This window comes from Symphalangus syndactylus, chromosome 18, assembly GCF_028878055.3.
Source record: "Symphalangus syndactylus isolate Jambi chromosome 18, NHGRI_mSymSyn1-v2.1_pri, whole genome shotgun sequence".
NCBI lineage: Eukaryota > Metazoa > Chordata > Mammalia > Primates > Hylobatidae > Symphalangus > Symphalangus syndactylus.
In genome coordinates, this window is record NC_072440.2 from 22137824 (window position 1) to 22165722 (window position 27899).

At 56.1% G+C, this 27899-nt stretch overlaps 1 protein-coding gene across 2 annotated transcripts in view; it reads left to right on the forward strand.

Annotated features, from left to right (window-relative positions):
* The first annotated feature begins 2961 nt into the window (after window positions 1–2961).
* CARD10 (caspase recruitment domain family member 10) overlaps window positions 2962–27899 on the forward strand; it is a 30070-nt gene continuing 5132 nt past the window's right edge. The window contains exons 1-16 of one of the 2 annotated variants that reach the window (XM_063623060.1): window positions 2962–3034; window positions 3407–3658; window positions 4505–4642; window positions 6298–6623; window positions 12253–12450; window positions 14040–14195; window positions 14767–14892; window positions 16665–16856; window positions 18280–18414; window positions 18748–18863; window positions 19837–19865; window positions 20331–20454; window positions 25848–26007; window positions 26447–26558; window positions 27009–27252; window positions 27427–27496. In XM_063623060.1, the coding sequence (XP_063479130.1) occupies window positions 3424–3658; window positions 4505–4642; window positions 6298–6623; window positions 12253–12450; window positions 14040–14195; window positions 14767–14892; window positions 16665–16856; window positions 18280–18414; window positions 18748–18863; window positions 19837–19865; window positions 20331–20454; window positions 25848–26007; window positions 26447–26558; window positions 27009–27252; window positions 27427–27496 (2361 nt within the window). In that variant the 5' untranslated portion in view covers window positions 2962–3034; window positions 3407–3423. Of the gene's footprint in view, window positions 3035–3142; window positions 3260–3406; window positions 3659–4504; window positions 4643–6297; window positions 6624–12252; window positions 12451–14039; window positions 14196–14766; window positions 14893–16664; window positions 16857–18279; window positions 18415–18747; window positions 18864–19836; window positions 19866–20330; window positions 20455–25847; window positions 26008–26446; window positions 26559–27008; window positions 27253–27426; window positions 27497–27899 lie in introns of those variants that run through there. The other variant, XM_055253576.2, reaches the window with a different exon arrangement.

Below are 27899 nucleotides of genomic sequence, written 5' to 3' on the forward strand. Positions count from 1 at the left end.
GGGAAATTTGATCTGAGACCTGAAAAGCTAGAAGGAACCCTCCATACCAGGAGTGGAGGGACAAGCAGTCCCAACAGAGGCAACAGGCTGGACAAGGGCCTTGAAGTGGAAAAAGCTAAGAGGTTCCAGGAACAGAATGAGGCTGGTGAGCAAGTGGGGCAGTGGGAAGTGGGAGGCGGGGGAGCCAGCAGGGTCTGGGGGCAGTTTGCATTTTATTCCAGTTTGGTGGAATCCATCAAGAGGTTTTAAGCCAGAGAAAAACCTGTTCTGTTTTTAAAACCATCATTCTTTCCAGCTTAGGCAACATGGCAAGACCCCTCTCTACCAAGAGTAAAAAAAGTAGCCGGGCATGGTGGTGCATATGTGTAGTCCCAGCTATGTGGGAGGCTGAGGCAGAAGGATTGCTTGAGCCCAGGAGTTCAAGGCTGCAGTGCGCTATGATTGGGCCGCTGCACTCTAGGCTGGGTGACAGAGCCAGATCTTGTCTCAGAAAAACCTCCCAGACCAAACAAACATCATTAAGGCTGCAGAGTGGAGAACATACCATAGCCCAGAGCCCTGTGAGTGGTAGTTTGTGGGGGCGTGTGTGGCTTAGACCAGTGGGGCTACAGGTGGTAGGACTCAGACTGGTTTGAAACATGGAGGCATGCCTTTTGATGAGTTGGGAAGAGGACTGACATTCCTGTACCCACTTCACATATGGAGAGACTGCAACTCAGAGGCAGTCCCTGCACATGGGGGACTATTGTCCATTTTTCAGATGTAGAAGTTGAGAGGGGAAGGAATTTGTCCGAGTAGATGCAGCTAAGGCTGAATGTTGGTCTCCAGGGCACTCTCTGTTCCTGGACTGTCTGCCTTTGTAGGTGTGGTTGGGACTACTCACCGCCTGCCTTTTGCAGACAGGGAAATGGAGACTCAAAGAAGAACAATACTCATAGTGGTGAGCCCGCGATAGAACCCAGGACCCCTGGTACAAAGTCTAGATTCTCTGTGTCCCTGCTGTAGTCTCTGCTCGCCTTCCCGGCATAGCTATAGAGAGAAGATGAATGTAGCAGAACTCACAAGAGGACAATAATGAAGGTGGTGCCTAATCACACGCTTGCACACTGGGTGATATGGATGCCCAGGGACAGGGGAAAGATGAGGAGGCTCAGATGTTTGTGGGGAAGTGGGTGCGCCCCTGTCTGCCTCCTGCCTGGCTTGATGCCCACAGTGGGTGAGTGTGTATGTGTGCATGTGTATGTGACGGTGCGTGTGCATGCCTGTATAATTGTACATGTGAATGTGGGAGTGTGGTGCCCACAGGAACTCTGTCGCTTCCCCTAGAATGCCGGGCACCAGGGGCGCTCAGTGTACCCAGCTACCTGCCTGTTCAGATCCAGTCTGCCCTCACTTCTCTGTCCACTTATCTGCAGAGACCTCTTGGCTTCTGTGCCTTATCTTTAGGCCCTGCTTAGCTTCTTGATGAAAAAATAATTAACTATAGCCTCATTTTCCAAGGTGTCCATCCCGCTCTGCTGGCCAAGTTAAAAATATTCACGAGGAGTAGGGCTGCTGGCGGGAGGAGCTGCCGCTCTGCGTGGGAGGGCAACCAATGCCACAGAGAGGGAAAGGACGTACTGAAAGGGAGGCCTGGTGTGTGCCTGGACTCGGGGCTTGGAGAGGACAGAGGCCAGGGGCTGGGCTCCGGCCTATTCCCACTGTGGCCTCGCTGTGTGAATTTGGGCAAGTTCCTTGCCCTCTCTGAGCTCTGCTTCCTCCTTTGTTAATTGAGGAATTTGCACTAGAATTCAGTTCTCCCAAAGCATTTCTTCTGCATGTAAACGGGTGACACCCAAAGCAAAAACAAATGTACAACAAATCTAAACCAAAAAAAGGCTGTGGTTAATTAAGTTTGGAAAAGGACACCAGGATATATAAAGTTAAATCTGTTTCTTTACTGCTGGACCTTTTTTTTTTTTTTTTTTTTGAGGTAGAGTCTCACTCTTGCCCAGGCTGCTGGAGTGCAGTGGCACCATATCACTGCAACCTCCGCCTCCTGGGTTCAAGCGATTCTCGTGCCTCAGCCTCCCGAGTAGCTGGGATTATAGACGCGCACCACCACACCCGGCAAATTTTTATATTTTTAGTAGAGATGGGGTTTCGCCATAATGGTCAGGCTGGTCTCGAACTCCTGACCTCAGGTGATCCACTCGCCTCGGTCTCCCAAAGTGTCGGGATTCCAGGCATGAGCCACCGCCCCCGGCCTTAATTTAAGCAGGGCTTTTCAGAGCCTTTATTGATTGAAACCTTAATTCTTTGGATAAGTAATACTTATGTCCACGGCATCTAATTCAGAAGTTGTGGAAGGCGTTTAGGGAGCTCACACCTCTTTCCTGTACCGGTTGTGCCTCCTCTGTTCCTCCCTGGCAGCAGGTACCTGGCAGCTTCTAATGCATAGCGAGACTGTATCGCATGCACCAGCAGATACCGTGTAGACTCGGCCAGTATCATGGTAACAGACCACCGGCCTCCCAGGCGGGAGCGGGAGTATGGATCGCTAGTCACAGCCCGCCCCCAGCATCTCTGGGACCAACACCTGGAGGAATACCCTTTGAGAATTGTGGGGTCCCTGGTCCTCAAGTGCCACGGGAGTTTGCGTAGGAGGGGAGTTGGCAGTGCCGCCCTGCAGGTTCAGACCCCCATCTTGCAGAAGGCCCCCATGACCTCTGCCCATTGCTGTCCCCCCCGGGGCTGTCCTGTGCTCCAGGGAAGCTCCGGCGCCTGCAGTGTATGTGGGGACCCGGGAATGGCAAGCCCAGCTTGTGTGCCCGTGAGCTGCGCCGGGCGTGAGCGGCTAGCCCCGCGCGGGCGGGCGCGCTGTGGGCGTGGGGAGGCGATGCGCGTGGCCCGGGGAAGGTGTGTCGCGGCGCGCGGGGGGTGTGAGTGCGCCTGCCCGCCCCGCCCCGCCCAGAGGCCGGGCAGGTGTGGGCGGGCGGCCAGGACCCCGCCGAGCCGGGCTGGAGAGCCGGCGGGAAACAGGAAGCAGGGGGAGGTGCAGCCGGACGGCCGGGAGGGAGGGCGTGCGGACTGACGCGCGGGGTGGCCGGGGGCCGGACGCACGACCCGGGGCGGGCGGCGATGTGGGGAGGCCCGGGCAGCCCAGGAGGCTGCGGGGACGGGGGCGGAGCCGGGGGCGCCACGGGCACCGCCCCCCTGCGCCGGCGGAGCCGCCGCCCGAGCGCGGACCCGGGAGCCCGAGGCGGCTGTAGCGTGCGGGGTGAGTCGCGGGGAGCTCGGGGTGAGTCGCGGGGAGCTCGGGGCGCGCCCCCGACGGCAGGTCTGCGGACGACGCCCCGGGGTGTGCTTGGCCGCACATCTAGCGCTAGGGCGCCCTGGTCGACCCCCGTGCGCCTCTTGCCCGCAGACCCTGAGGACACGGCCATGCCGGGCCGGGCGGAGGCGGGGGAGGCCGAGGAGGAGGCCGGGGCCGGCTCGGGGTCCGAGGCGGAGGAGGACGCGCTGTGGGAGCGAATCGAGGGCGTCCGGCACCGGCTGGCTCGCGCCCTGAACCCGGCCAAGCTCACGCCGTATCTGCGCCAGTGCCGGGTCATCGACGAGCAGGACGAGGAGGAGGTGCTGAGCACCTACCGCTTCCCGTGCCGCGTCAACCGCACCGGTGAGCCGCGGTTCCCGAGTGGGCCACGACCTGGGGCGACCGTGCCCTTGGGCGCAGCGCCCACAGCCGTGGAGCGCGAAGCTAGGGCTCTGCTGCCCTGGGGCTCGGTCTCCGCATCAGTAGAGTGGGCTGGGTATGCCCACCAGCCTGCCCCCTCCCCAACGCGCCCTGGCGATCCGCGTTGCCCACACTGGGGTCAGAGTTTTGTCTCTTGGGGTTCTCTCCCACTTCCTGGGTCCACATTAGAGCAGAGGGTTGGATGTGGCTGCCAGGGCCGGCTGGGCCCGGGACCTCCCGGTCACAGCCGGTGGACTTGGCACCTTTCCTGCGCTCTTTGATCTCCGAGTTCTGTCTGTCCCCTCTTCTGTGCACCATACACTCCTGGGGGAGTCCTTTTTCAAGTGTCAAGACCCGTCTCAGCTTTACGAGGGTCCTCTCTCCCACAGGGTGTGCCTTTGAACTAGAGCTCACAAAGGCATGATGGAATGGTCTTTAATGGTGGAATTTCAGGCACGGCCAATGGGAGAAGTATTTTCTTTGCTTCTGGGGATAGAGAGGGCTTCTCTGTGCCATTGAAAAGGCAGGCTGCATTTGCGGGCCGGCATCTGTGTCTGTGGGGGGTGTTGGGGAGCTCTGGGAGCCCAGGAGTCATGAGGGAATGTGCTCCCCTGGCTGTGGCAGAATGGCTCTCTTCTCTTCCCTGATGTGTTAGGACAGGTCCCTGTGTGTGTCACTGGCTCAAAAATCTGGGGAACGTGGGCCTGGAGCATGGTGGGGGCAGAAGCAACCAGGCATCTGGGGAGGCCCTCCCCTAGACCCTGGGTACATCCCCCCACTGCTCTCTAGGGCGCCTGATGGACATCTTGCGCTGCCGTGGCAAGAGGGGCTATGAGGCCTTCCTGGAAGCCCTGGAGTTCTACTACCCCGAACACTTCACGCTGCTCACGGGCCAGGAGCCCGCCCAGCGCTGCTCCATGATCCTCGGTGAGTGGATCTGCGGTGGATGCTTGCACCTCCGACTCCAGTGCACAGGCTTCTTTCCCCATCCCTGTTAGGGAGGCGCTCCCACTATGCCTGTTGAACAGTAAGGGAAACTGAGGCATGGAGAGGCTGAAGGGGCTTGCCCAGGGCCCCACGGTAGGCTGAGGCTGGGCCTGGATGCTAGTGCTGTTATGGCAAGTTCAGAGCCACATGCTTAACATGGCCTTTTCTTCCTGATAGTGTTTTCAGACATATGTCTGACATACACAGATGTATAGTTTTTTTATGTAAAAAAATACAGAGGCTCCAGGTGACTTTGAATTTTTTTTTTTTTTTGAGACAGAGTCTGCTCTGTCACCAGGCTGGAGTGCAGTGGCGCGATCTCGGCTCACTGCAACCTCCGCCTCCCAGGTTCAAGCGATTCTCCTGCCTCAGCCTCCCGAGTAGCTGGGATTACAGGCATGAGCCACCACGTCCCGCTAATTTTTGTATTTTTATTTTTAATAGAGATGGGGTTTCATCATGTTGGCCAGGATGGTCTTGATTTCCTGACTTCGTGATCCGCCTGCCTCGGCCTCCCAAAGTGCTGGGATTACAGGCATGAACCACTGTGCCCAGCTGAATTTTTTTATATAAAACACACACACACACACACACACACACCTACATGTGTATTTTGCTTTTTCTTAGAACAACTGATTTTAGTGATTCTTTCACCTGTGTTACATACACTTGTTTTAAGTGACTGCATACTGTTCATTAGTGAAGTTAGGAAATAATTCATTTAACCCATTTCCAGTTGATGGATACCTAGGTTTCCAGTTTTGTATTATTACAACGATGCGGTAACATCCTTGTATGTGCGTTTTTGTGCAAATGCGTCTCAGGCGAAGAGGTTCTGAGAAGAATTTCTCAAAGATTCTGTATTTTAACTGTTAAATCAACATACCTCCTACCAGGAGTGTGTAAGGGCCCATTTGAATCCTGGGGATCATGTTTAAACATTTTTGCCATTCTGATATGTAAAAAATAATGTTGTTGTTTTAAGTTTATATTTCATTGATACAGTTCACAGGTTACTAGTTATTAAACCTTGGGTAAATAACTGCTCTGTGCTTCACTTTTTCTGTCTTTAAGATGGGTACAATAATAGTACCTACCTTATAGTGTTGTCATAAAGATGTGTCTAGCACAAAGAATGAAGTTAACAAATATTAGTAGCTTCTGTAATTATTATTGATAGGTTGGTGCATATTTTCCTGTATTTATTAACTTTTTATTTTGGGACTTGCCTATTGATAGTTTTTGTCCATATTTTTATTTGGTTGTTGATCTTATTGATTTGTAGGAGCTCTTTATATATTATGGCTCTGAGTTCTTGTTATATTTTCTCCCACTCTGTTGCTTATTAACTTTGTTACATCTTTCATTTTTCAAAGGTTTAAACATTTTTATATGGATTTGTCCATCTTTTTTCTCTTATAACTCCTGGATTTTGTGTGTTGTTTAGGAAGACCTCCCCTGCTCCCAAATTCTACAAATATATTCCAGAATTTCCCTCTAGTGTTTTTATGGTTTGAGTTTTTTGACACAGTATGTTATCTCCTGGATTTTACTTGCCTGAGCTGCCTGTTCTGTCCCCTGTTCTGTCCTGGCAGATGAGGAGGGGCCTGAGGGCCTGACCCAATTCTTGATGACAGAGGTGCGACGGCTGCGGGAAGCTCGCAAGAGCCAGCTGCAGCGGGAGCAGCAACTGCAGGCCCGGGGCCGGGTGCTCGAGGAAGAGCGGGCAGGGCTGGAGCAGCGGCTGCGGGACCAGCAGCAGGCTCAGGAGCGCTGTCAACGGCTGCGGGAGGACTGGGAGGCGGGCAGCCTGGAGCTGCTGCGGCTCAAGGATGAGAACTACATGATCGCCATGCGTCTGGCACAGCTCAGTGAGGAGAAGAACTCGGCTGTGCTTCGCAGCCGTGACCTGCAGCTGGCGGTAGGCCCTGGGGAGATGGGTTGGGGAGGCAAGGGAAGGGGCAGCTTTTGCAATGTAGTAGCCAGCCAGCCTGTGTCCCAGAGCCACCATTGCTGGCTCTTTGACATGGATAAGTCCTTTTAGTGCTCGGTGTACCTACTTCATTGGGTTATGACTGTGATTCTCAATGGGGGGTGATTTTGACCCCCTAGAAACATTTGGCCGTGTCTGGGAAATATTTCTGGTTGTCACAATTAGTGGGGATTTATTGGCATCTGGTGTGTAGAGGCCAGGGATGCTGTCAAACGCCCTGCAGGGCACAGGACAGTCCCCAACAAAGAATTACCTAGCCTAAAACGTTGGTAGGGCCGGGGCCAAGAAATGTTGGGTTATGAGGATTTGGTAAGTTGTTTGTTTGTTTTTTTTTTTTTTGAGACAGAGTCTCACTCTGTTGCCCAGGCTGGAGTGCAGTGGCGTGGTCTCGGCTCCTTGCAGCCTCTGCCTCCTGGGTTCCAGCGTTTCTCCTGCCTCAGCTTCCCGGGTAGCTGGGATTACAGGCTTCTGCCACCACACCCAGCTAATTTTTGTATTTTTAGTAGAGATGGGGTTTCACATACCATGTAAACCTGGCTGGTCGCGAACTCCTGACCTCAGGTGATCTGCCCGCCTGGGCCTCCCAAATTGTTGGGATTACAGGCACGAGCCACCGTACCTGGCCCGGTGAGTTTAAGACACAGTTTCAAACATGTACAGTCCCTAGCACACTGCTCACGACTTGTGTCATCAGTAGCCATTGTTGATATTATTATCAAGAGCCACACAGGTTATAAACATCATGTCTTCTAATCCTCCCCAAAGCACCATACGCCAAGTCCTCATTTGCAAATACAGACTCTGAGACTCAGATTAGTGAAAGGACTTGCTCAAGGTCACAGAGCCAGGAAGCGGCACAGCCTGGATTTGAACCGGGTCCGGCTGGCTCCAGTGCCAGCCCCCTTCCCACGCTGCTGTTCCGCCTGCTCCCTTTGTGGAAGTCTCACCTGACTCCCTCCAGCAGCAAGTGAGGCCATGCCTCCTACTGCATCTCACTTTCTTGGTTTCTGACTGGGACTCAGCAGGGGGATAATACTGGTATTTGACTGCCACCGGGCGTTGTTCCAAGGATTTAATGAGCTGCTCCACGTCAAGGGCTTAGCAGTGCCAGCCGCACAGCACGCAGGAGGCTCTCTCCAGCCATGTTGCTCGAGGCTGCACAGTGGGTTCTGACCGTGGAGTTTGAAGCCTCCCTACCCCAGGAGCCTTGGGCCGTGGCTACAGCATTGCAGGTGGCTGTGAGGCTGTAGATGTGGGTGCACTGGTGTGCCAGTCCTCGGTTTGTGCACGCCAGGTGGGTCAATATCTTGGGGAGGTGAGCCCTGATGGGGGTGTTGAGGCCACCAGTTGAAGGGTCCAGGCTGCTGGTCCTGCTTGAGGATGTAGGTGGCTGGTTTGAGGTTGTGAGATGACCTTGAGGCTATCTTTCGAGGGCCTGGGTGGTGTGTGGCAGGAGACAGAGGCTTTCTGAGGAGTGGTGGGCAGGGACAGGGACACAGGTCCCAGGCCTGCTCTACTGTGAAAAACCATGTGGCATGGGGTGGGCTTTCCTTTCTGTGCCTCAGTTTCCTCATCCTCATCACAGGTAAGGATGACGTAACAATTATAAAATGCCCTTGTGCTTTATAGATACCATCCTCAGTGCTTGCCATGCACAGACCCCTTTAATTTTCCTGCCACCCTATGCTGGGGTGGACAACACTATCTTCCCCATTTCTAGAGGAGGAAACTGAGGCACAGAGAAGTTGGTTAGAGCACTTTCCCAATGTCCCGGGATTGAAGGATTTTTTTTTTTTTTGAGATGGAGTCTTGCTCTGTTACCCAGGCTTGAGTGCAGTGGCCAGATCTTTGCTCACTGCAACCTCCGCCTCCCAGGTTCAAGCGATTCTCCTGCCTCAGCCTCTCAAGTAGCTGGGATTACAGGTGTGTGCCACCATGCCTGGCTGATTTTTTTTTTTTTTAAATTTTTAGTAGAGATGGGGTTTCACCATGTTAGCCAGGCTGGTCTGAAACTCCTGACCTCAGGTGATCTGCCCGCCTCAGCCTCCCAAAGTGCTAGGATTACAGGCGTGGGCCACTGTGTTCAGCCAGATTGAAGGATTTCTGAGTTGGCTCTCAGCACTGCTGAGGGGTGGTGGCTGGCAGGCAGGAGTGCTCCCCTTTCTTTACCCAGAGGGCTTCCCCTTTTTTCTGAAACAGACATGGGGCTTGCTGTAGGGTTTTCTCAGGAGAAATAATCTGCTGCTCAGAGAGGACGGCGTGAGGGCTGCGGTCTGGGGGTACTGGGAGGGGCTGCAGCCCGCATGGCTTGTCCCACCTTTGGGTTGGGTGTGATGGGATTGGGAGATGTCTTGTGTGTGTGGCATCTGGGGGCTGCTGGGACAGGGGAGGGGGATGGAAAAGAGATGGTTGGAGGTGCCTCTGTAGTCTGCAGGTCATCTGCCTCTAGGCAGAGTGGCTGCTTTTTCCTATTTTAGGGACCTAAGAAGTAAAATTGGCCGGGCGCAGTGGCTCATGCCTGTAATCCCAGCACTTTGGGAGTCTGAGGCGGGTGGATTACGAAGTCAGGAGATTGAGACCATCCTGGCTAACGTGATGAAACCCCGTCTCTACTAAAAATACAAAAAATTAGCCGGGCGCGGTGGCACGCACCTGTAGTCTCAGGGACTCGGGAGGCTGAGGCAGGAGAATTGCTTGAACCCGGGAGGTGGAGGTTGCAGTGAGCCGAGATTGAGCCACTGCACTCCAGCTTGGGCGACACAGCAAGACTCTGTCTCAAAAAAAAAAAAAAAGAAGTGAAATTAAATTTATCTACTATAAATTTACCTTAATTTATAATTTATGTTTGGAGCTTTTCTGCTCCAAAATTAACAAAGGTGTTGCAGATGGATCTGAACAGAGCAGCTGATCGTGCCTGGCTTGGCAGCTTGCGTCCCCACCTCCCATGGACAGGTGTGTGGCGGCTGGGATTTAATACCCTGTTTTATAAGGTGCAAATTTAATGAGCTGTTATTTCTAAGCAACATAAACTGAAGGAACGAACGCTATAATTTTGTGCTCAGTGAGTTTGTATGCCAGGATTAAATGCATCCGTATTTCCTGTTGCTCGTCGGAGACTCCCAGGTGTCCTGTCCTCTGAGCTCATTAGGGAAGCTGGCCGGCCAGGGGTCAGGCAGGAGGCCCTGGTGTGTGGCTGCGGTTTGCTGAGAGGGTGTGACCACAGTTGTCCTTGTAACGAGCTGTCTTTCTCTGGCTGTTCACAAAGCATGTTTTGTGAGTGGAAAGGAATGCGGGAGTCATGAATTTCTTTCTGAGTCTCTTGCGGAGGAGGAGGAGTGGACTGTTAATTTGTGGAATTGCCTGACCCAGCCTCCAGACCTGTGTGTGTGTGTGTGTGTGTGTGTGTGGAGTGGGGGTGCCATTCTAACCTCTCAAGGCTGGGGGACTAGCAAGTCACTTCCCAAGAGAGGCCAGGGGACTCCTAGGGCACCAAATATTGCATGCCTGACTGTAGCACCAGAAGTCATTGTGACCTTTTCCCAACAATTACTTCATTTTATGGCCTGCCACCTGCTGCCCCTCTTGTCACTGTCTGGCCACCTCAGACCCCACATGCGTCATGCTTGGCTGAGTGCACTCATAGTCCAGCAAACTGGCCATGCATGTCTGCTCCCAGCTTGGTGGTCACCCCACAGCTGCCCACCCACCATACCAGGCCAACTTCTGGCTGCACACTCCAAACTGGTGATTGGTTAGGGGCATGGGATTTTATTTGAAGCTGTGAAGACAGCCACGGTCACACCGTGGCAGCTCTGTAGCCCTTCACAGTTTAGAGGCCTCTGTCCACTTGCTGTCTTGTTTGATTCTTGCAACACCTTTGGGAGGCAAATGATGGGGCCAGGGGATTGACTGGGCCCATTTTACTGATAAGGAAACTGAGGCCCAGAGGAGGTAAGTGACTTGCTCAGGATGACAGAACCTAGAAGTAGCAAAATTGAAACCTGAACCCTGGACGTGGAGCTCTTGAGAGAGATGAACCAACAGCCAAATCTTCTGGAGTGGAGGCTCTGTTAGGAATTCCTTTCAGGGTGGACCAGACCAAGTCTGAGTCTCTGAGAGTGTTGAGGTGAGATGTTGGCTTGTTGCGGGGAGCGTCTGGTTCCTGGGCTGCATGAGACCCTCAACTCTCAAAACCATTGCGCCCTCCTCTCCCCTCACACCCCCGGTACAGATGGGGTGATTGAGGCACAGAGAGGGGCCATGACTTGCCCAGGGTCACACTGAGCTAGAGACGGAGCTGGGGTCTGACCCTGTTTTTTTTTTTCTCCTTCTTTCTTTCTTCTTTCTTCCTTCTTCCTTCTTTCCTCCTCCTCCTCTGCCCTCCTCCCGCCTCCTCCTTCTCCTTCTCCTCCTTCTTTTCCTTCTTCTCCTTTTTCTTCTCCTTCTCCTCCTCCTCCTTCTCCTCCTCCCTCTTCCCCCTCCCTCCTCCTTCCCCTCCCTCCTCCTCTTCCCCCTCCTCCTCACCCCTTTCTCCTCCCCTCCCTCCTCCTCCTCCCTACTCCTCTCTTTTTCTTCTTCTTCTTTTTTTTTGAGACAGGATCTCTCTCCGTTGCCCAGGCTGGAGTGCAGTGGCATGATCATGGTTCACTGCAGCCTCAACCTCCCAAATCTCAAGTGATTCTCCCGCTTCAGCCTCCTGAGTAGCTGGGATAATAGGCGCGCACCACCACATCCAACTAATGTTTTAAATTTTTTTTGTTGAGACGAGGTCTCACTGTGTTAACTAGGCTAGTGTCCATCCGCCCGCCTCGGCCTCCTAAAGTGTTAGGATTACAGGCGTGAGCACCGCACCTGGCCTGGTTTCCCTTATTCTTTTTTTTTTTTTTTTTTTTTTTTTTTTAGACAGAGTCTTGCTCTGTTGCCTAGGCTGGAGTGTAGTGGCGCAGTCTTGGCTCACTGTAACCTCCATCTCCTGGGTTCAAATGATTCTCGTGCCTCAACCTCCCTAGTAGCTGGGACTACAGGCATGTGCCACCACGCCTGGCTCATTTTTGTATTTTTAGTAGAGACGGGGTTTCACCATGTTGGTCAGACTGGTCTCAAACTCTTGACCTCAGGTGATCTGCTGAGGGCCCGCCTCAGCCTCCCAAAGTGCTGGGATTACAGGCGTGAGCCACTGTGCCTGGCCCCCCCTTCTTGATGTGGCCCTCCTCCTTTTCTGCCATGAGAATACTGGGCTAAATTGACGAGAGTCAGTGTCAGAACTGCAGGACAGACAGCATGTCGTGATGCAGCACATCCGCCCACAAGTTCTTAGAGTGGATTCCCCTGGGAGGGTGTCCTTGGCCTTGCTACCCACTGCTCTTTCCTCAGCCCTGTTTGTTTTATATCTGTCCAGCCTGTCCTGTTTTCATAGACAAGCCTGGGGAGGACTCCTGCTTCGGCTTCTCTGGGAATCTGGGAGGTACCCAGGAGTGAGGGAGCAGGTCTTCCTACCCCTGTAACCTGTGGCTCCCAGTGTGTCCCCCTCTGGGCTGACCCATGTCTTGGGCTCCAGGTGGATCAGCTCAAGCTCAAAGTGAGTCGGCTGGAGGAAGAGTGTGCACTGCTGCGAAGGGCCAGGGGGCCGCCCCCTGGGGCAGAGGAGAAGGAGAAGGAGAAGGAGCCGGACAATGTGGACCTCGTCTCTGAGCTGCGTGCCGAGAACCAGCGGCTGACAGCGTCGCTGCGGGAGTTGCAGGAGGGCCTGCAGCAGGTACCAGGGCCAGGGCTTGTGGGCATAGGCTGGGGGGTGGTCAGGAGGGCCTGCAGCAGGTACCGGGGCTCGTGGGCACAGGCTGTGGGGTGGGGGATCAGGAGGGCCTGCAGCAGGTAGCAGGGCCAGGGCTTCTGGGCACAGGCTGGGTAGGGGGGGTCAGGAGGGCCTGCAGCAGGTACTGGGGCCGGGGCTCATGGGCACAGGCTGGGGGTGGGTCAGGAGGGCCTGCAGCAGGTACCAGGGCTGGGGCCCATGGGCACGGGGGTGGGGGGTGGTCAGGAGGGCCTGTAGTAGCTACCAGGGCTGGGGCTTGTGGGCACAGGCTGACAGGAGGTCAGGAGGGCCTGCAGCAGGTACCAGGGCTGGGGCTCATGGGCACAGGCTGGGGGAGGTCAGGAGGCCTGCAGCAGGTACCAGGGCTGGGGCCCATGGGCATGGGGGTGGGGGGAGGTCAGAAGGACCTGCAACAGGTACCAGGGCCGGGGCTCATGGGCATGGGGGTTGAGGGGTGGTCAGGAGGGCCTGCAGCAGGTACCAGGGCCGGGGCTCGTGGACATGGGGGTTGAGGGGTGGTCAGGAGGGCCTGCAGCAGGTACCAGGGCCGGGGCTTGTGGGCATGGGGGTTGAGGGGTGGTCAGGAGGGCCTGCAGCAGGTACCAGGGCCGGGGCTCGTGGACATGGAGTGGGGGCAGGGGTCAGACCCAGAAAACAGGCCCTCTTGCTGTTTGCCTATCCTCCCAAGGCCTGGGAAGCTGAGGATTTCAGAACCAGGAATCTGAGATCTGGATGGAGTCCCGGTAGCCTCTTGCCTGAAGCTCTGAGCTGAGGGCCCTTAGCAAGTGGCTGTCCCTGGTTGTCTGGTCTAGGGTGTGTGAGCAGCCTCCAGAAGGTCTCCAAACTCCCTAAAACTGTCCCCCTGGTTTTGAGTGTGAGCATTTTTCTGGTGAAGGGGCCCCAGCTTTAATTTGATTTGTAGAGGGTGTGGTCTGGTGGCCCCAGGGCTTGCTTAGTGTCCTGTGGCAGGTCAGTGGCAGGTCAGCGGCTGCGTGGGCCTGCCTCCTGGCCATTGTTCCACACAGGAAGTGGGGGATGGGAGCCAGTGCGTTTCATGGGGTTGGGGCACTTGGCTGGGGTGTGGGTCTGGGGGTAAGATCTTGGGCCCAGGGTCTACCTGTATGGGCCAGGCTCAGCCCCTTGAAGACCCCTAGTCATGGGGGTGGGAATAGGCCTTGGAAATGGCCGCCGTCTGCTGCCCTGGATGGTGGGTGAGGGCCAGAGCATGAGTGTGTGCCCGGTGCTTGTTTAGGAATAATCCTGGCTGAACTTGTGCAGTCACACCCTCATCCACTTAGCTTATTAGCTTACTTGTACCCCAGATGCTCCCTGGAGGGTGGGTAGGGCTTGTGGGGCCCCATCCCCTCTGCCAATGGGGAGACAGAGATCCAGAGAGGGTGGAGGCCCCAGGCCAGCATGGCAGAGCTCGTCAGGTGGGTTTGGAGGGCTGAGAGCTGCGTGTCCCCTTCCATCTCACACCAAGGGTGGGCCCCTAGCCAGACCCTGAGGTGGCTCTGCCCTGTGATCCCCAGGAGGTGAGCCGGCCGGGGGCCCCGGGCTCCGAGCGCATCCTGCTGGACATCCTAGAGCATGACTGGCGGGAGGCACAGGACAGCAGGCAGGAGCTGTGCCAGAAGCTGCACGCTGTGCAGGGGGAGCTGCAGTGGGCCGAGGAGCTGCGCGACCAGGTGGGGCCCTGCCCATGCCCTGCCCCTTGTGGGGGAGGGTGTCAGGCAGGGTCATGTGCTCACGCCTTCCCTGAGCATCTGCTTGACGTAGGCACCATGCTGAGAACTGCATTCATTTGTTCTCAGATGTTGACGGAGGCACCCTTCTAGGCGCTTGAGACGCCACAGTGAGCAAAACAAAGGTGCCTTTTCCTTGAGGGGGAACTCCAGCAGGGGAGACCGGCAGTATGTGAGATACACAGTCCCACGTCAGCTATTTCATGTAGTCAAAGGCGATGAGCACCGTGGGAGACGCAGAGCTGGGGAAGGGGCCGGTTGCAGTTTGAGTGGGGAGGCCAAGGGTGGCCGGATGGGTGAAATGATGATCATTCTTCTCATTTTACAGATTAGGCAGTTGAGGGCCTGTGAGGTAAAGTCAGTGGCTCAGAGCACTCCACTGGGCAGGAGGGGACTTATTATTGGGTCTCAGACTGTTGGTGAGCGTCTCTCGCTGGCCCTCCTGGGCACCTGCTGGTTAGTTTTCTCGTGGTCCCCAGCCCTGTGGTCTGACCTTGCCCCATGCCACCCTCAGTACCTGCAGGAGATGGAAGACCTGCGGCTCAAGCACCGCACGCTGCAGAAGGACTGTGACCTGTACAAGCACCGCATGGCCACTGTCCTGGCCCAACTGGAGGAGATTGAGAAGGAGCGAGACCAGGTGAGCCCAGCCTGCGTGTACGAGGCCCTGGGCCAGTTGCTGCTTCTCATATGGGAGGAGACAAGGAGCAATGGAGGGGACTAGAATGGTAGAAAGAGACGTTAGCAGCTCCCTGGTGGGTTAGGACGGGTCACAAAGGCTGGGGGAACCAGACAGGGGACCTGGAGCCCTTGAGATACCAACCTTACACCCTGGACCTGCTGGCCTCATCTGAGCTCCTGTGGCAGTTACAGAAGCTGGTCCTGGTGTCTTCATTTCTGAATCCCTTGTTCTCTCCATCTCAAAGACAAGGCCAGCACAGGGGAGGTGCTTACAAATAGAAGCCGATGAAGAAATTCTCAAAAGTTTTGGCTTTCAGTCCCTGGGCACTATGACCCTTGTCTCCTGCCAAGGTTGTGGGGTGGGCTGAGGACCTCCGGCCAGTGCCACCAGGTCCCCGAGCCTCCTTGTGTGAGATTCCATGTGCAGCAGGGAAGGGCAGGAGGTTTTTGTCCTTAACCAAGTGTGAATTCCACTAGAGGAGTTGAAGTCTACATATTATTGTTATTATTACTTTTTGAGACTGAGTCTAGCTCTGTTGCCCAGGTTGGAGTGCAGTGGTGCAATCTCAGCTCACTGAGGCCTCCCAGATTCAAGTGATTCTCCTGCCTCAGCCTCCCAAGTAGCTGGTATTACAGGCATGCCACCATTCCCGGCTAATTTTTGTATCTTTAGTAGAGACAGGGTTTCACCATATTGACCAGGCTGGTCTTGAACTCCTGGGCTCAACTGATCCACCTGCCTCAGCCTCCCAAAGTGCTGGGATTAAAGGCATGAGCTCCCATGCCCAGCTGAAGTCTACATATTAGAAATGCCCTCAGAATCCCCTGGCAAGCTTGAAAGTGCAAATTTGGGGCTTCATTCTCTGGACATTCTGATTCAGGTGGTCTGGGGTGGGCCCCAGGAATCTGCATTTTATGGGGCTACCCCCCTGCTCTCTCTGAGGCATAGGTGACAGGTCTGGACCATGGGCCTAGCTCTGGAGCCCCTGGTCTTCACTGGATGCAGTGGGCTGGGTTTGACTCCTGGCTTCTCCACTGACTGGGATGCTGGGAGTGAAGCCCCTGGCACACAGCAGGTCTTGTGGAAAAGTTTTCAGTTCTTGGTGAAATGGTGAGAGCCTGGATTCTGCAAATGGACTGCCCAATTTGAATCCCAGCTCTGTCCTTCCTGGCTTGGTTTCCCCAATCTGCAGAATGAGAATAATGATATGAATAGTGTCTAACTTAGCCAGTTAGTGTAAAGATATATTATTTATTTATTTATTTATTTATTTATTTATTTATTTATTTTTTGAGACGGAGTCTCGCTCTGTCGCCCAGGCTGGAGTGCAGTGGTGCAATCTTGGCTCACTGCAACCTCCGCCTCCCGGGTTCACGCCATTCTCCTGCCTCACCCTCTCCGAGTAGCTGGGACTACAGGCGCCCGCCACTACGCCCGGCTAATTTTTTTGTATTTTTAGTAGAGACAGGGTTCACCGTGGTCTCGATCTCCTGACCTCGTGATCCGCCCGCCTCGGCCTCCCAAAGTGCTGGGATTACAAGTGTGAGCCACCGCGCCCGGCAGTGTGAAGATACTTAAATGAGCTGATAATTTAGCTCAGGGCCCAGCACCCAGTGCTCAGTACGTGATAGCTGCCATTCTCCTTACTGTCCCCATTCTCCAAGTCACAGGCCAGGAAAGCTGGGCCAAGGTGGCTCCTTCAGCTGCTGCCTCCCCTGCCCCAACCCTAGGCCATCCAGAGCCGTGACCGGATCCAGTTGCAGTACTCACAGAGCCTCATCGAGAAGGACCAGTACCGCAAGCAGGTGCGGGGCCTGGAGGCGGAGCGGGATGAGCTGCTGACGACGCTCACCAGTCTGGAGGGCACCAAGGCTCTGCTGGAGGTGCAGCTGCAGCGGGCCCAGGGTGGCACCTGCCTCAAGGTGAGCAGGTCAAGATTGTGGGGGTCCTGGCAGGAAGGCTGGGGTCCTGGCAGGAGCTCTTGGCCAGGGCTGGGAACGTGCTGGCCCTGGTGGGCGACCTCAGCCAGGGGAGGAAGCTTGGGGGAAGTGGGAAGAGCCCTCAGTTAGGGGCGGGAACTTGAACCCAGGCTGGGGTGGGTGTGGGCTGGCGAGCAGGCGGGGGGGCATGTTGGTCTCTGAGTTTCTGGGGTTGCTTCTGGGACACTAAGAATAGTTTGGAGCTGGTCTTTGCATTTAACTCGGGAAGGCTGGCTGCCTGAGTGCCTGTGTGCATGTTAGAATGTAAAACCTGGGCCTCAGAGACCAGCTAGTCAGGACTAACATGGGCCTAAGCATCCCTCAGAGACCAGCTGGTCTAATCCTCTCATTGCACAGGGCCCAGAGAGGGTCAGGGGCTTGCCCAAGGCCACACAGCCAGCTGGCACTGGAGCTGGAGTCCCAGACCCATTGTAAATTGGATGGTGGCCCTCAGGCTGCTGCCGGGAGCTCTGCTTTTTCCTTTTTTTTTTTTTTTTGAGATAGAATCTTGCCATATCACCCACACTGGATCCCAGGTTCAAGTTATTCTCGTGCCTTAGCCTCCTTAGTAGCTGGGATTACAGGTGCCTGCCACCATACCCAGCTAAGTTTTTTTTTGTATTTTCAGGAGGGGCGGGGGTTTCATCATGTTGGCCAGGCTGGTTTCAAACTCCAGACCTCAAGGGGATCCTCCTGCCTCAGCCTCGCAAAGTGCTGGGATTAGAGGCGCGAACGCCCAGCCTGCGTTTTCTTATTTTGAGTTGCCTGACAGTGAGCTCTGCAGGCCTGGTGTTTGAAGCACTGGGGCCTGGAGGAATATAGGAAAAGTCAGCATTAATCCATGACTTTTTTTTTTTTTAAACCCCCAGTGGCATTTTTGCTGTTTGGTAAAGACAGAGTCCCTTTTCATGGCCCAGAGGCCCTGCGGATGGGGTTCCTCTTGTCCTCTCGCCTGGTTCTGTGGGTTCCAGTCTTTCAACTGGAATGCATCACAGTCCTGCCTCAGGGCCTTTGCACATGCTGTTGATCTGCCTGGACCATGCCAGCTTGACCTACTTAGCGCCTATATACCCTTGAGTTCTCAGTTCAAACCACAGTTTCTTTGGAGAGTACTTGGACTCCCAGGCTGGGTAGGGTCTTTGTGTGTTTTCCATGCCCCAGGCACCTTCCTTCTGCTATTGTCTCAGCTTGGGGCTATTTTGTTCATATGTCTGCTGGTTTACAGTTTGTCTCCCCCTCTAGGCTGTGAGCTCCCTAAGGACAGGGATCTGTCCCTGTGCTGGCACATGGCAGGTGCTCAGTAAAGGACTGTGGCTGGCATGGGCCTAGCACTGCTCACCTCCTTCCTTGCCTCTCCCTCTTCCAGGCCTGTGCCTCCTCCCATTCCCTGTGCTCCAACCTCAGCAGCACTTGGAGCCTGAGCGAGTTCACCTCCCCTCTGGGAGGCCCAGAAGCAACTGGGGAGGCTGCTGTCATGGGGGGACCTGAGCCTCACAACTCGGTAAGACAACTGCCCCATCCCAAATGAGGGGGGACGCTGCTATAGCATTATTACTAATGTAGAGAGTGCTTTCTGAAGGATCCATTTCACAGGTGAGGACAGTGAGGCGCAGGGAGGCCGAGTACTTTACTGAAGCTCACCCAGAACCATTTCCTTGCCAGGCATAGGTGCCAGGAGGCCTGGGGAGCCACCCGCACACTATAATCTTGCAGAGCCCACTCTTCTGCTCTGGGCCCTACTTCTGATCTGTGGAATGGGCACAAACCAGGTGTGCTGAGGACTGGGATGGTGCTGGGCAGTGGGGGTGACCCAGGCCCTGTCATGGCATTGCAGGAGGAAGCCACAGACAGTGAAAAGGAGATCAACCGGCTCTCCATCCTGCCCTTCCCCCCCAGTGCCGGCTCCATCCTCCGCCGGCAGCGTGAGGAGGACCCCGCACCCCCTAAGAGGTGAGATGGCTAGGGATAGCAGTAGACGCCCAGGGAGGTGGGGCTGCCGTTGCCTGAACAACCACCTCCCAGAATCTGCAATGCCAAAGTCAAGTCTAGGCACTCACTTCCCTTTATTGCCCTCAGATGGCTGGAGCTCTGGAAACCCAGGCCCTGTGAGTCACAGGGGCGACCAAAGTCAGGGTTAAGACAAGGCCGATGGGCAGAGTGAACTCAGTCCCAGCCAAGCAATCCTGGCGGGAGAGTCACTGGGGGACAAGCCTTGAAGATGCTATACCCAAGGAGAAGCTTGATGGCTCAGGACTAGGGGGCGTGGAGAATGTTTCAAGGTATAAGGGACCTCGGGCAAGAAAGCCAGGCCCCAGGTTTGGGCATCAGCAGCAAATAGGGACCGGAAAAACCAAGGCGCACCCTCTGGTGGCAAGACCAAGGGCGGGAGATAGCCTGCCTCCTGGGGCGCGATCCTTGTCACTGCTTTTCCCCTGTAAGCAGCCCTTGATTTATTCCTTTACTGGTGAGAGGCTGGGCCCCGGGAGGCTGTGGTCAGTATGGCCTTGATCTGTGTGAATCTGTCCCAAGGAGGCGTCTGATGAGGAGGTCATGGCTTAACTTAGGAGGCGTACCTGGGAGCCACAAATCACAAAGGTGGCAAGTGAGGGTGAGGTGAGGGGTGAGAGATCAGGGGTGGCTTCCAGGAGGAGGTGGCATTGAAAGAGCTGGCTTTGAAGGGCATGCCAGGGCATTGTAGGTGGAACAACACTGGACAGAGGCCAGGACATTAACTTCTTGCCCTGGGAGTTTAGGGGAGCCAGGTGGCATGGGTGCCCTGTACCTGGGACCCCACCTTGAGTCTAGCCTGCGTTTGCTTAGGGGCTGTGAGACATTTATCTGATGTGGGGGCAGGAGGAGGGAGCGGGGCAGAGTGCCCACTGTGCCTCACCTCTTGCCCCCTCCCTGCCCTCTCTCTGCCCAGATCCTTCAGCAGCATGTCAGACATCACAGGTAACAGCCCTTGAGTTCCGTGGGGAGGGCTCCTCTGGTCGGGGGAGGTGGCTTTGCAGCCCACCTGAAGCCTGCACCACCTGTGCTACCCTTGCCCTGCATCCCCTTCCCTGAAGCCCTGCCGTGGCCCCTGCCAGGCAGGAAGGTTGTGCTTGGGAGGCCCCTGGGGGCTTTGGTTCCAGCCTCTCACCCCAAGCCCAGTCCTGGGCCTCACTCCTGTTCCTGGCTGTGATGTACGAGGCTCTTCAGTTCTGGGCCACCTTTCACCCTCTTCTGGGAAACTGTGGGGTCAGCCTGGTGGGCCCTGACCTATCTCTGAGCCCAGTGGGTCTGATGTGCTCCTGGGGCCTCAAACCTGCCAAGGCCCCTTGGGTCCTGGGCTGGAGGGGGGTCAGACCCGGTCATGGACCCTGGTCATCCCTGTTTCCCAGTCCCAGACCCCTGAACCTCATTCTTTTTCCCCAGGGAGTGTGACACTTAAGCCCTGGTCCCCTGGCCTCTCTTCGTCCTCGTCCTCTGACAGCGTGTGGCCTTTGGGAAAGCCGGAAGGCCTCCTGGCTCGGGGCTGTGGCCTGGACTTCCTCAACAGGTACTGTAGCTGCCTGCGGTGGGTGGAGCTGGGGTGATTGCTTGAGAGGGGAACAGGAGCGAGGTGGGAGGAGCAATTGCCTCGCCCCTGTTTTAATGCAACTGTTGGAAGATTAAGATCTGTAGACACTGGCAGCCCTTGGATTCTAATCCTGCTGCCGCTCTTGATCGTCCCTGTGACTTGGGCTGGTCCCTTCACCTCTCTGGGCCTCCATTTCCTCAGTAGCTAAAGGGAGATGATGACCCTTTTTGCACGGAGGTCTTTTGAGGGCTCTGCTCGTGGAAGCAAAGCACCCAGCTCTGCCAGGCATGTAGCAGGTGCTTAGTAATAGTTGTCACTGACAAGCTGTCCTTGTCCCAATGTCCTGCCTGTCAGTCCCTCGGCTCTGAGTCCCTGGGACTGAGCCACCCAGCAAAGTTTCTTGCTGTGGGTGGGCTTGGGTCACCTCAGGAGCCCCTATGACTGGGCCAGTCACAGGTCCATAACAGGAGTCACAAAGCCCATTAGTGCAGAGTGCACCGTAGGTGATGTGCTGTTAGTGTGGCCGGTGCGTGGCCGCTGTTCACACTTGCCAGTGTATCTAAGGGAGGGGTGAGGCACAGCAGGGGCTGCACTGCCACTGTGGTCTTGGAACTCAGCTGTGAGGCGAGGGCAGGTAGGGGGAGCATCCGGTGACTGTGGAGAAGGAGCGAGGGGGATGGGCGAAAGTCAAGGCTTCCTGAGTCAGGCTGGGAAAGTGTGGACTTTGGCTTGTACACTCTGGGAAATGTGGGAGGGTTTAGTTATTAACTGCAAGGCCAGCTGCTGGCTGTTTTACAACATGCTCTTTGTCCAGGGAGTAGGCATAATTATGATTATCTCTGTTCCATAGAGGAGGTAACTGGGGCTCAGAGAGGTTAAGCAACTTGCCCAGGGTCCCACAGTTGGGAAGTAGCAGGTCTGGGTTCATAGTGACCTGATCAGATTTGGGTTTTGGACAGGCGTAGGAAACGTGGACTGTCAGCGCTGGAATGTGGAGGTGTTGGGTGCCGAGGGACAGGTCACGCAGCAGATCCAGAGGACCAGGGCCTCTGGCCTCCGGAGTGGCTTGGTCAGCCAGTGTCCAGGCCCTGCCCCCACCTGGCCCCCGGCAGTGGGTCCAGCGAGACATTGTTTTTGCCTGTGCAGGACGTGCTTCTCGGGGAAGGGGTGGAGGCGCCTCCCTTCCTGCTCGCCTCGCCTCAGCCCTTCCTCCCTTCCTCCAGTTTGGGCTGCAGCAGGGGTCCTGGCTGTTGTCCAGGGGGCTCCAGGATGCAGCCAGGGAGCAGGAGCCTCTGTCCCAGCCCTGCCCAGGCCCCACGATCACATGGGGCCACTTCTGCTGCCCATGCTGTTCCTGGGGAGGAGAGAGGTTCCTGGGGAGGAACACAGGCTGTGGAGGGCGCAGAGGTGGTGGACAGAGAGAGAGAGAGAGAGAGAGAGAGGCGGAAAGGCGGAGAGGGAGATGAGGGCCCGGACAGGTCCCAGGTCGGGGCAACTTTCGCGTCTCCTGGGGTTGTGTTATGGTGAGGTGGGAAGAGCTCGCTTTGGTGCCAGCACTTGTTACTGTTGGACCTCGGGCACGTCTCTGAATTTCCTAGTGCCTCAGTTTTCTGCTCTGTAAAATGGGCTCACATAGTGCCTGTCCCTTAGGGTCACTGTGGGGGTTTGAGTATCCCTTCTAGAATGCTTAGCACACTCACAGTGGATGTCAGCATATGCTCTCGGTTAGCTATGATTATTGTCGCCATTGTTGTTTAATCCCCAGAGCAGCTCTGCAAGGCTGGAATTTTAACCTCGTTACACAGACCAGGACACTGAAATGCAGAGACAGTTAGAAATTGGTCCCAAGTCACAGGCCCCTCGGAGCTGGTTGGAGATTCCGATGTGCCTCCCTGCTGTCTCAGCTGCTGGAGATCTCACATCTGTGTTGTGTGCCCACTGTGTACTGGGCACCATGTTGAGCATTTTCTCTCCTCTTTCCCATTTCCTGCCCATCTCTTGCCCTCAGCCTCTCTGCCCTGCCCTTCCCAGCTCCTGGAGCCTGGGTGCCGGGAGGGGATGGTGGATAGTGGGGGGCTAGGGCAGACCAGGGGATGGGCTGACAGCCAGGTAGGGGAAAGCAAGGGAGAACTCATGGGGCAAGTGAGGTGCTGGGTGAGAGGGGCAGAGCATGGAGAGCACTGGAGGGTTTCGGGGTGCCGTCTCCCCAGCATAGCCTCACCACTGCCCCAGCTCGCTCATGTGGCCCCAGGGGATCTCTGGCACCTTCTGTCCTTGCAAAGAGAGGGTTCCCATAAGTCATTGCCTGGCTCCACGGCCCACTAGCTGTGCCCATTCTTGGCAAGTTAACTTTCCTGTGCCTCAGTTTCCCTTATCTCAACCATGGGGTTGTCAGGAGGATTGCCTGAAGTGATCTGTGTGGCATGCTTCAGTCTCAGCATCAGGTCCCTGACCTGGTACCAAGCAGGCACGCAGACTACTCAGAGATCTTCCCACAGGGCCCTGGGGGACACTCATTGAGGCCATGTAGCCTGTCACTGATCAGAGCTGGCAGAGCTGGCAGACTTGCCCCGTGCCTGTCTGCCTGTGACCTGACCTGACTGGGGAGGGGGCCGGGAGCTGGTGGCTAGGGACACTGTGCTTCCTAGTACCCCACAGGCAGCCAGCTGGTCAGCCAGTCCCAGGAGCGGGGAGCAGGCAGCCCCTCTCCCTGCTGTGTCCTTTCGCTACCCCTCCTGCTTGTCTGCTATGGCAGGGGGCTGGGAGGAACCCTATCTGGACCCTGCTCTGGGCAAGCCCCCCTGTGGGCTCTGCGGACTCCGAGGAGTGCTGGGAGCGGGTATTCCTGGTCTGCGGAGGCTCAGAGAAGTCACTGGTCCTTTGAGGAGGTTGGCAAGGGCGTCCTGGAGGAGGGGGCGCCTGAGCTGGGTCTTCAGGGAGCTGCAGGAGTTGTCAGAAGAGCCTGAAAAACCTGAAGTCGAGGCTGAGGTCAGCCTTGATGCTTGCATTGCAGAGGGGAGGGGTGTGGCGGAGGGAGCGAGTAGAGGTGGGCGGGATGGGTAGGGTTGGCGGAACAGCCTGGGTGCCGGCTGCTCACTGGGCTCTGGTCTGGAGAGGCCATGATGGTCAGCTGTCTGCGGGTTTGATACAGGTGGGGAAACTGAGGCGAGTGAGAGGTGATTTGTTATGAATCACACCTGATGCCAGTAAATGTCTAGTTCTGACAGAGCACTTAGTGTCTCCTGGGCCCTGTTCTGAGAGCTGCCCATGTCTAAACTCAGCGAGTAGCCAGGGAGGTGGGTGGAGCTGAGGCTCCGCGGCCGAGCAGCTGGGCCGTTTGACCCCAGAGTTCCTGCTGGCGCCCTGCGTGCTGTGCTTCTCAGACCATCTGACCACAGCCCACAGTGAGAGAAACCCGGTACACACGCCTGGAACAAAAAGATCATGAGATAATAATTAGATTTACCTGGGGTGGCCGGAGGCGGGTGGGGGATAGCCTTGTACTTTCTATTCCATCGCATTATCCAGCTGTGCCAGTCACAACCCAGTGAATGTCACCACCCACTAAGGGCCAGGCCTGCAGTTTGGAGGCCCCAGAGTCCTCTGGTTTCCACCTCTCCCTGCATTATCTTTTATTCATGTGCCCCCCCCCCACACTCACAGAGGGCAAGGGGTGCCATTGTCAGCTTCGTGTTATGCATGCGGTAACTGACGCTCAGCAACCGGCTCATTTGCCCAGGCTAGGGTGCAGTTTGCCCTGGGGTTTGGAGCAGACCGTGTGCTCCAGCCACACAGCCAGGGCCGGCATAGCCAGGCCGGGTCTCAGGCCTGCCCCCTTTCCGTGCCACCTCGATGCAGCCAGGACGTGGGGCACTGAATGATGCCTCCCACGCCTGCATCTGCCCAGCCCCTCGGCCTGGCTCTGTATCTTACCTGAGAGGGCGGGGCTGCTCCCCAGCAGTGCTGATTGGGTGGAGGTCCTTGCAGCCTCGCCCTCCCCAGGCTGGCAGCAGGGGGCAGTGCAGCTGTGTCTGGGCTGCAGCTGCTGGGGTGGATGGAGATGCTTCACCCTGCTGCCTCTCCAGCCAGCACACCTGCCAACTTTGGTCTCCCTACCTCCTCCGGGCCAAGGTGTCTAGCAGGGGACTTGGGGTCCATTTGTCTCTGAGCCTGGCCACAAGGCCTCACCTTTTCTCATCCAGGGACAGGCAGAACCCTACCATGATGGGGATTTTGGTGACGTCTTAACTGTTAATGGTACCCCTGCCTATGGGAGGAAAACCAGACACCTCTGTTCCACACCCTCCAAAGGGTGGCTCCAGCTTGCCTTTCCTGGGAGCTGCTTTCCAGGATGTAAAATGAGAATTAGGGCAAGCAGCTCAGCATGGTGTCTGGCACATGGAAAGAACCCAGGAAGCGTTCGCTGCTATTGTTGTTATTAAATTCTTCCACACATCCTGTGTTCTGTCCTCCACACCTTTGCTCTGATATATTCCTTCAGCCTGGAGCTCTGTTTCCTCCATCTGTCACCAAAGTGCGTCTATTCTTCACTAGCGTGTAGCCCAGGTACTTCCTCCATCTCTGCTTCCATGGCTGGTTGTAACCACCTTTGGATCTGTGCCACATGCTAATGGTGACCTCCCTCCTGAAACTGTGAGCATAACAAGCTTTTTTTTTTTTTTTTTGGAGACGGAGTTTCACTCTCGTTGCCCAGGCTGGAGTGCAGTGGCGCCATCTTGGCCCACTGCAGCCTCTGCTTCCTGGGTTCAAGCAATTCTCCTGCCTTGGCCTCCCGAGTAGCTGGAATTACAGGCACCCGCCACCACGCCTGGCTAATTTTTTTGTATTTTTAGTAGTGATGGGGTTTCACTATGTTGGCCAGGCTGGTCTCGAACTCCTGACCTTGTGATACGCCCGCCTCGGCCTCCCAAAGTGCAGGGATTACAGGCGTGAGCCACCGCGCTTGGCTATATAACAAGCTTTTATTAGTCATCTGCTATGTGCTAGACACTGGGTTTGGTGCCAGGGCTACAGAGCAGAACAGTATAGAAGTTTGGTCCTGAAGGTGTTTGTTCTGATGGAGGCAACGAAAGGGCCGTGGCAAGGCAAAGTTGGAGTGCTATCGTGGCACGCAGCCTCCACCGAACCATGTGCCCAGGTCCAGGGGAGAGGCCGCTTGTGACTTGAGCTTTGAAGGATGATCAGCATTTCCCAGGTGGAGAAGGCAAGGAAGAGGGCACAGAAGATGGAGAGGCCTGGGGTGGGAGTCATGGCATACTTGGGAAATGGAGTCACTGTGGTTTTCCAAGAATGGTGAACTGAATCCAAGTACTGACTGGACTCTAGTTCTCATCTCCTTTCTCCCTTCTCAGGTCTCTGGCTATTCGGGTGTCTGGCCGGAGCCCCCCAGGGGGCCCAGAGCCGCAGGACAAGGGACCAGATGGACTGTCGTTTTATGGGGACAGATGGTCTGGGGCTGTGGTGCGCAGGGTGCTGTCTGGGCCCGGGTCGGCCAGGATGGAACCAAGAGAGGTGAGGCCCCGCCTCCTGAGCTGGGGGGGTGGGGTCAGTGCTTTGGCCCAGGCTGGACATCCCCTAGTTGGTGGATCAAGATCACCAGGCGGAACTTCTGGGTATTGGCCAAAGCCGAAGTGGGCTCAGTGATTAGCTGTGGTTGTCTGCTCAGCCAGGGTTAATTGAAGTCTGATTGGGTGGGGACTGGGAGGTGGAGCCAACTGACAGCACGTTACATCCCTGCGCTTCAAGTCGGGAAAGACCTGGATGAGCTGGGCGGGTTGGGGAGTCCTGTGGATGGGGGCGGGTCTCACTGGGCTGGGCATGGCAGTTTCTGAGGGGGCACTATCTGAACTGTGAGGCATGATCACCCCCACACCTGGTCTTCCTCCAGCCCCTGGGCTGCTCTACTCTTAGAGGCTCACTTCTTTCCCTCCCTGCCTGGGTTTTCTCCCAGCAAAGGGTGGAAGCTGCTGGTCTGGAGGGGGCGTGCTTGGAAGCCGAGGCCCAGCAGAGAACTTTGCTCTGGAACCAGGGGTCCACACTCCCCTCCCTAATGGACTCAAAGGGTAAGTCTGGCTTGGGAGTCGGAGCTGATGGCCCGAGAGGGGTCTTCTAACCCGTGGTGCATGGGGGTGGGGGGGGACCAAGGACCTAAGAAGGGGCCAGCCTTGCCCCAATTGCCCTTCTCCTGGCTCCCCGCCTGCTGATGCCTCCTTTTGTCTGTCCTTGTGCCCTTTCTCTATGCCTCCCTCTGTAAGCAGCTTACAGTGAAAGGAGCACTACATTAGGAGTCCAGAGACCTCAGTTTGAGTCCTGGCTCTGTTCCTAGAAGGCACTGGTCTTGGGCAAGTCCCTGCCCCGTCTGGATCTAAGTCTCTCATTCTAAGAAGGGGAAGGTGGGGTCCTGGGAGCTCAGGCCTCGAGAGGGCCATGTCTATGGCCCCACCAAGGCCGATCCTAGACCTCACCATTCTCCTCTCATCCTCCTTGCTGCCCCCTGCCCCATCCATGCCCAGCCTGCCAGTCCTTCCACGAGGCCCTAGAAGCCTGGGCAAAGGGGCCAGGTGCCGAGCCCTTCTACATTCGTGCCAACCTCACCCTGCCTGAGAGGGCAGATCCCCATGCCCTTTGCGTGAAAGCCCAAGAGATCCTTCGGCTGGTGGACCCGGCATACAAGCGGAGGCAGGAGTGGTTCTGCACCCGGGTTGATCCCCTCACTCTGCGGGACCTGGACCGGGGCACCGTGCCCAATTATCAGAGGTGACGCAGAGCCAGGAGCTGGGGATGGGGTCCCCCCTGGGAGCCAGGGCCCAGATGGGGGTGCTGTCCCTCCTCCCGCATTCCCTCACCATCCTCTGGGACAGGGCGGGGGGTTCGAGGAGAAATGAGGAGCTTTCCTTCTTCCTACACACATGATGTCACTCCCTCCCACAGAGCCCAGCAGATGCTAGAAGTTCAGGAGAAATGCCTGCCCTCCAGCCGGCACCGAGGCCCCCGAAGTAATGTGAGCACGGCTGGGCGGGCAGTGGGTGGGGGGGCCCCAAGGGTGGGGTCCAAAGGGAGCTAGCAGGCTCTGTTCTCTGGCAACCTAGGAAGACACTCACTCCCTCCTTCCCTGGTGATTCAATTGGTCATCTACTATGTGTCCAGCAAACAGAACAGCAGAGCTCACCGTCCAGGGTAGTTTAGAGATGGAATGAGGTAAAGCATGCCTGGTACACAGGAGTACCCCTGGTACATAATAAGCATTTGACAGGCCGGGCGCGGTGGCTCACGCCTGTAATCCCAGCACTTTGGGAGGCAGAGGCGGGCGGATCACAAGTTCAGGAGATTGAGACCATCCTGGCTAACACGGTGAAACCCCGTCTCTACTAAAAATACAAAAATAAAATTAGCCGGGCGTGGTG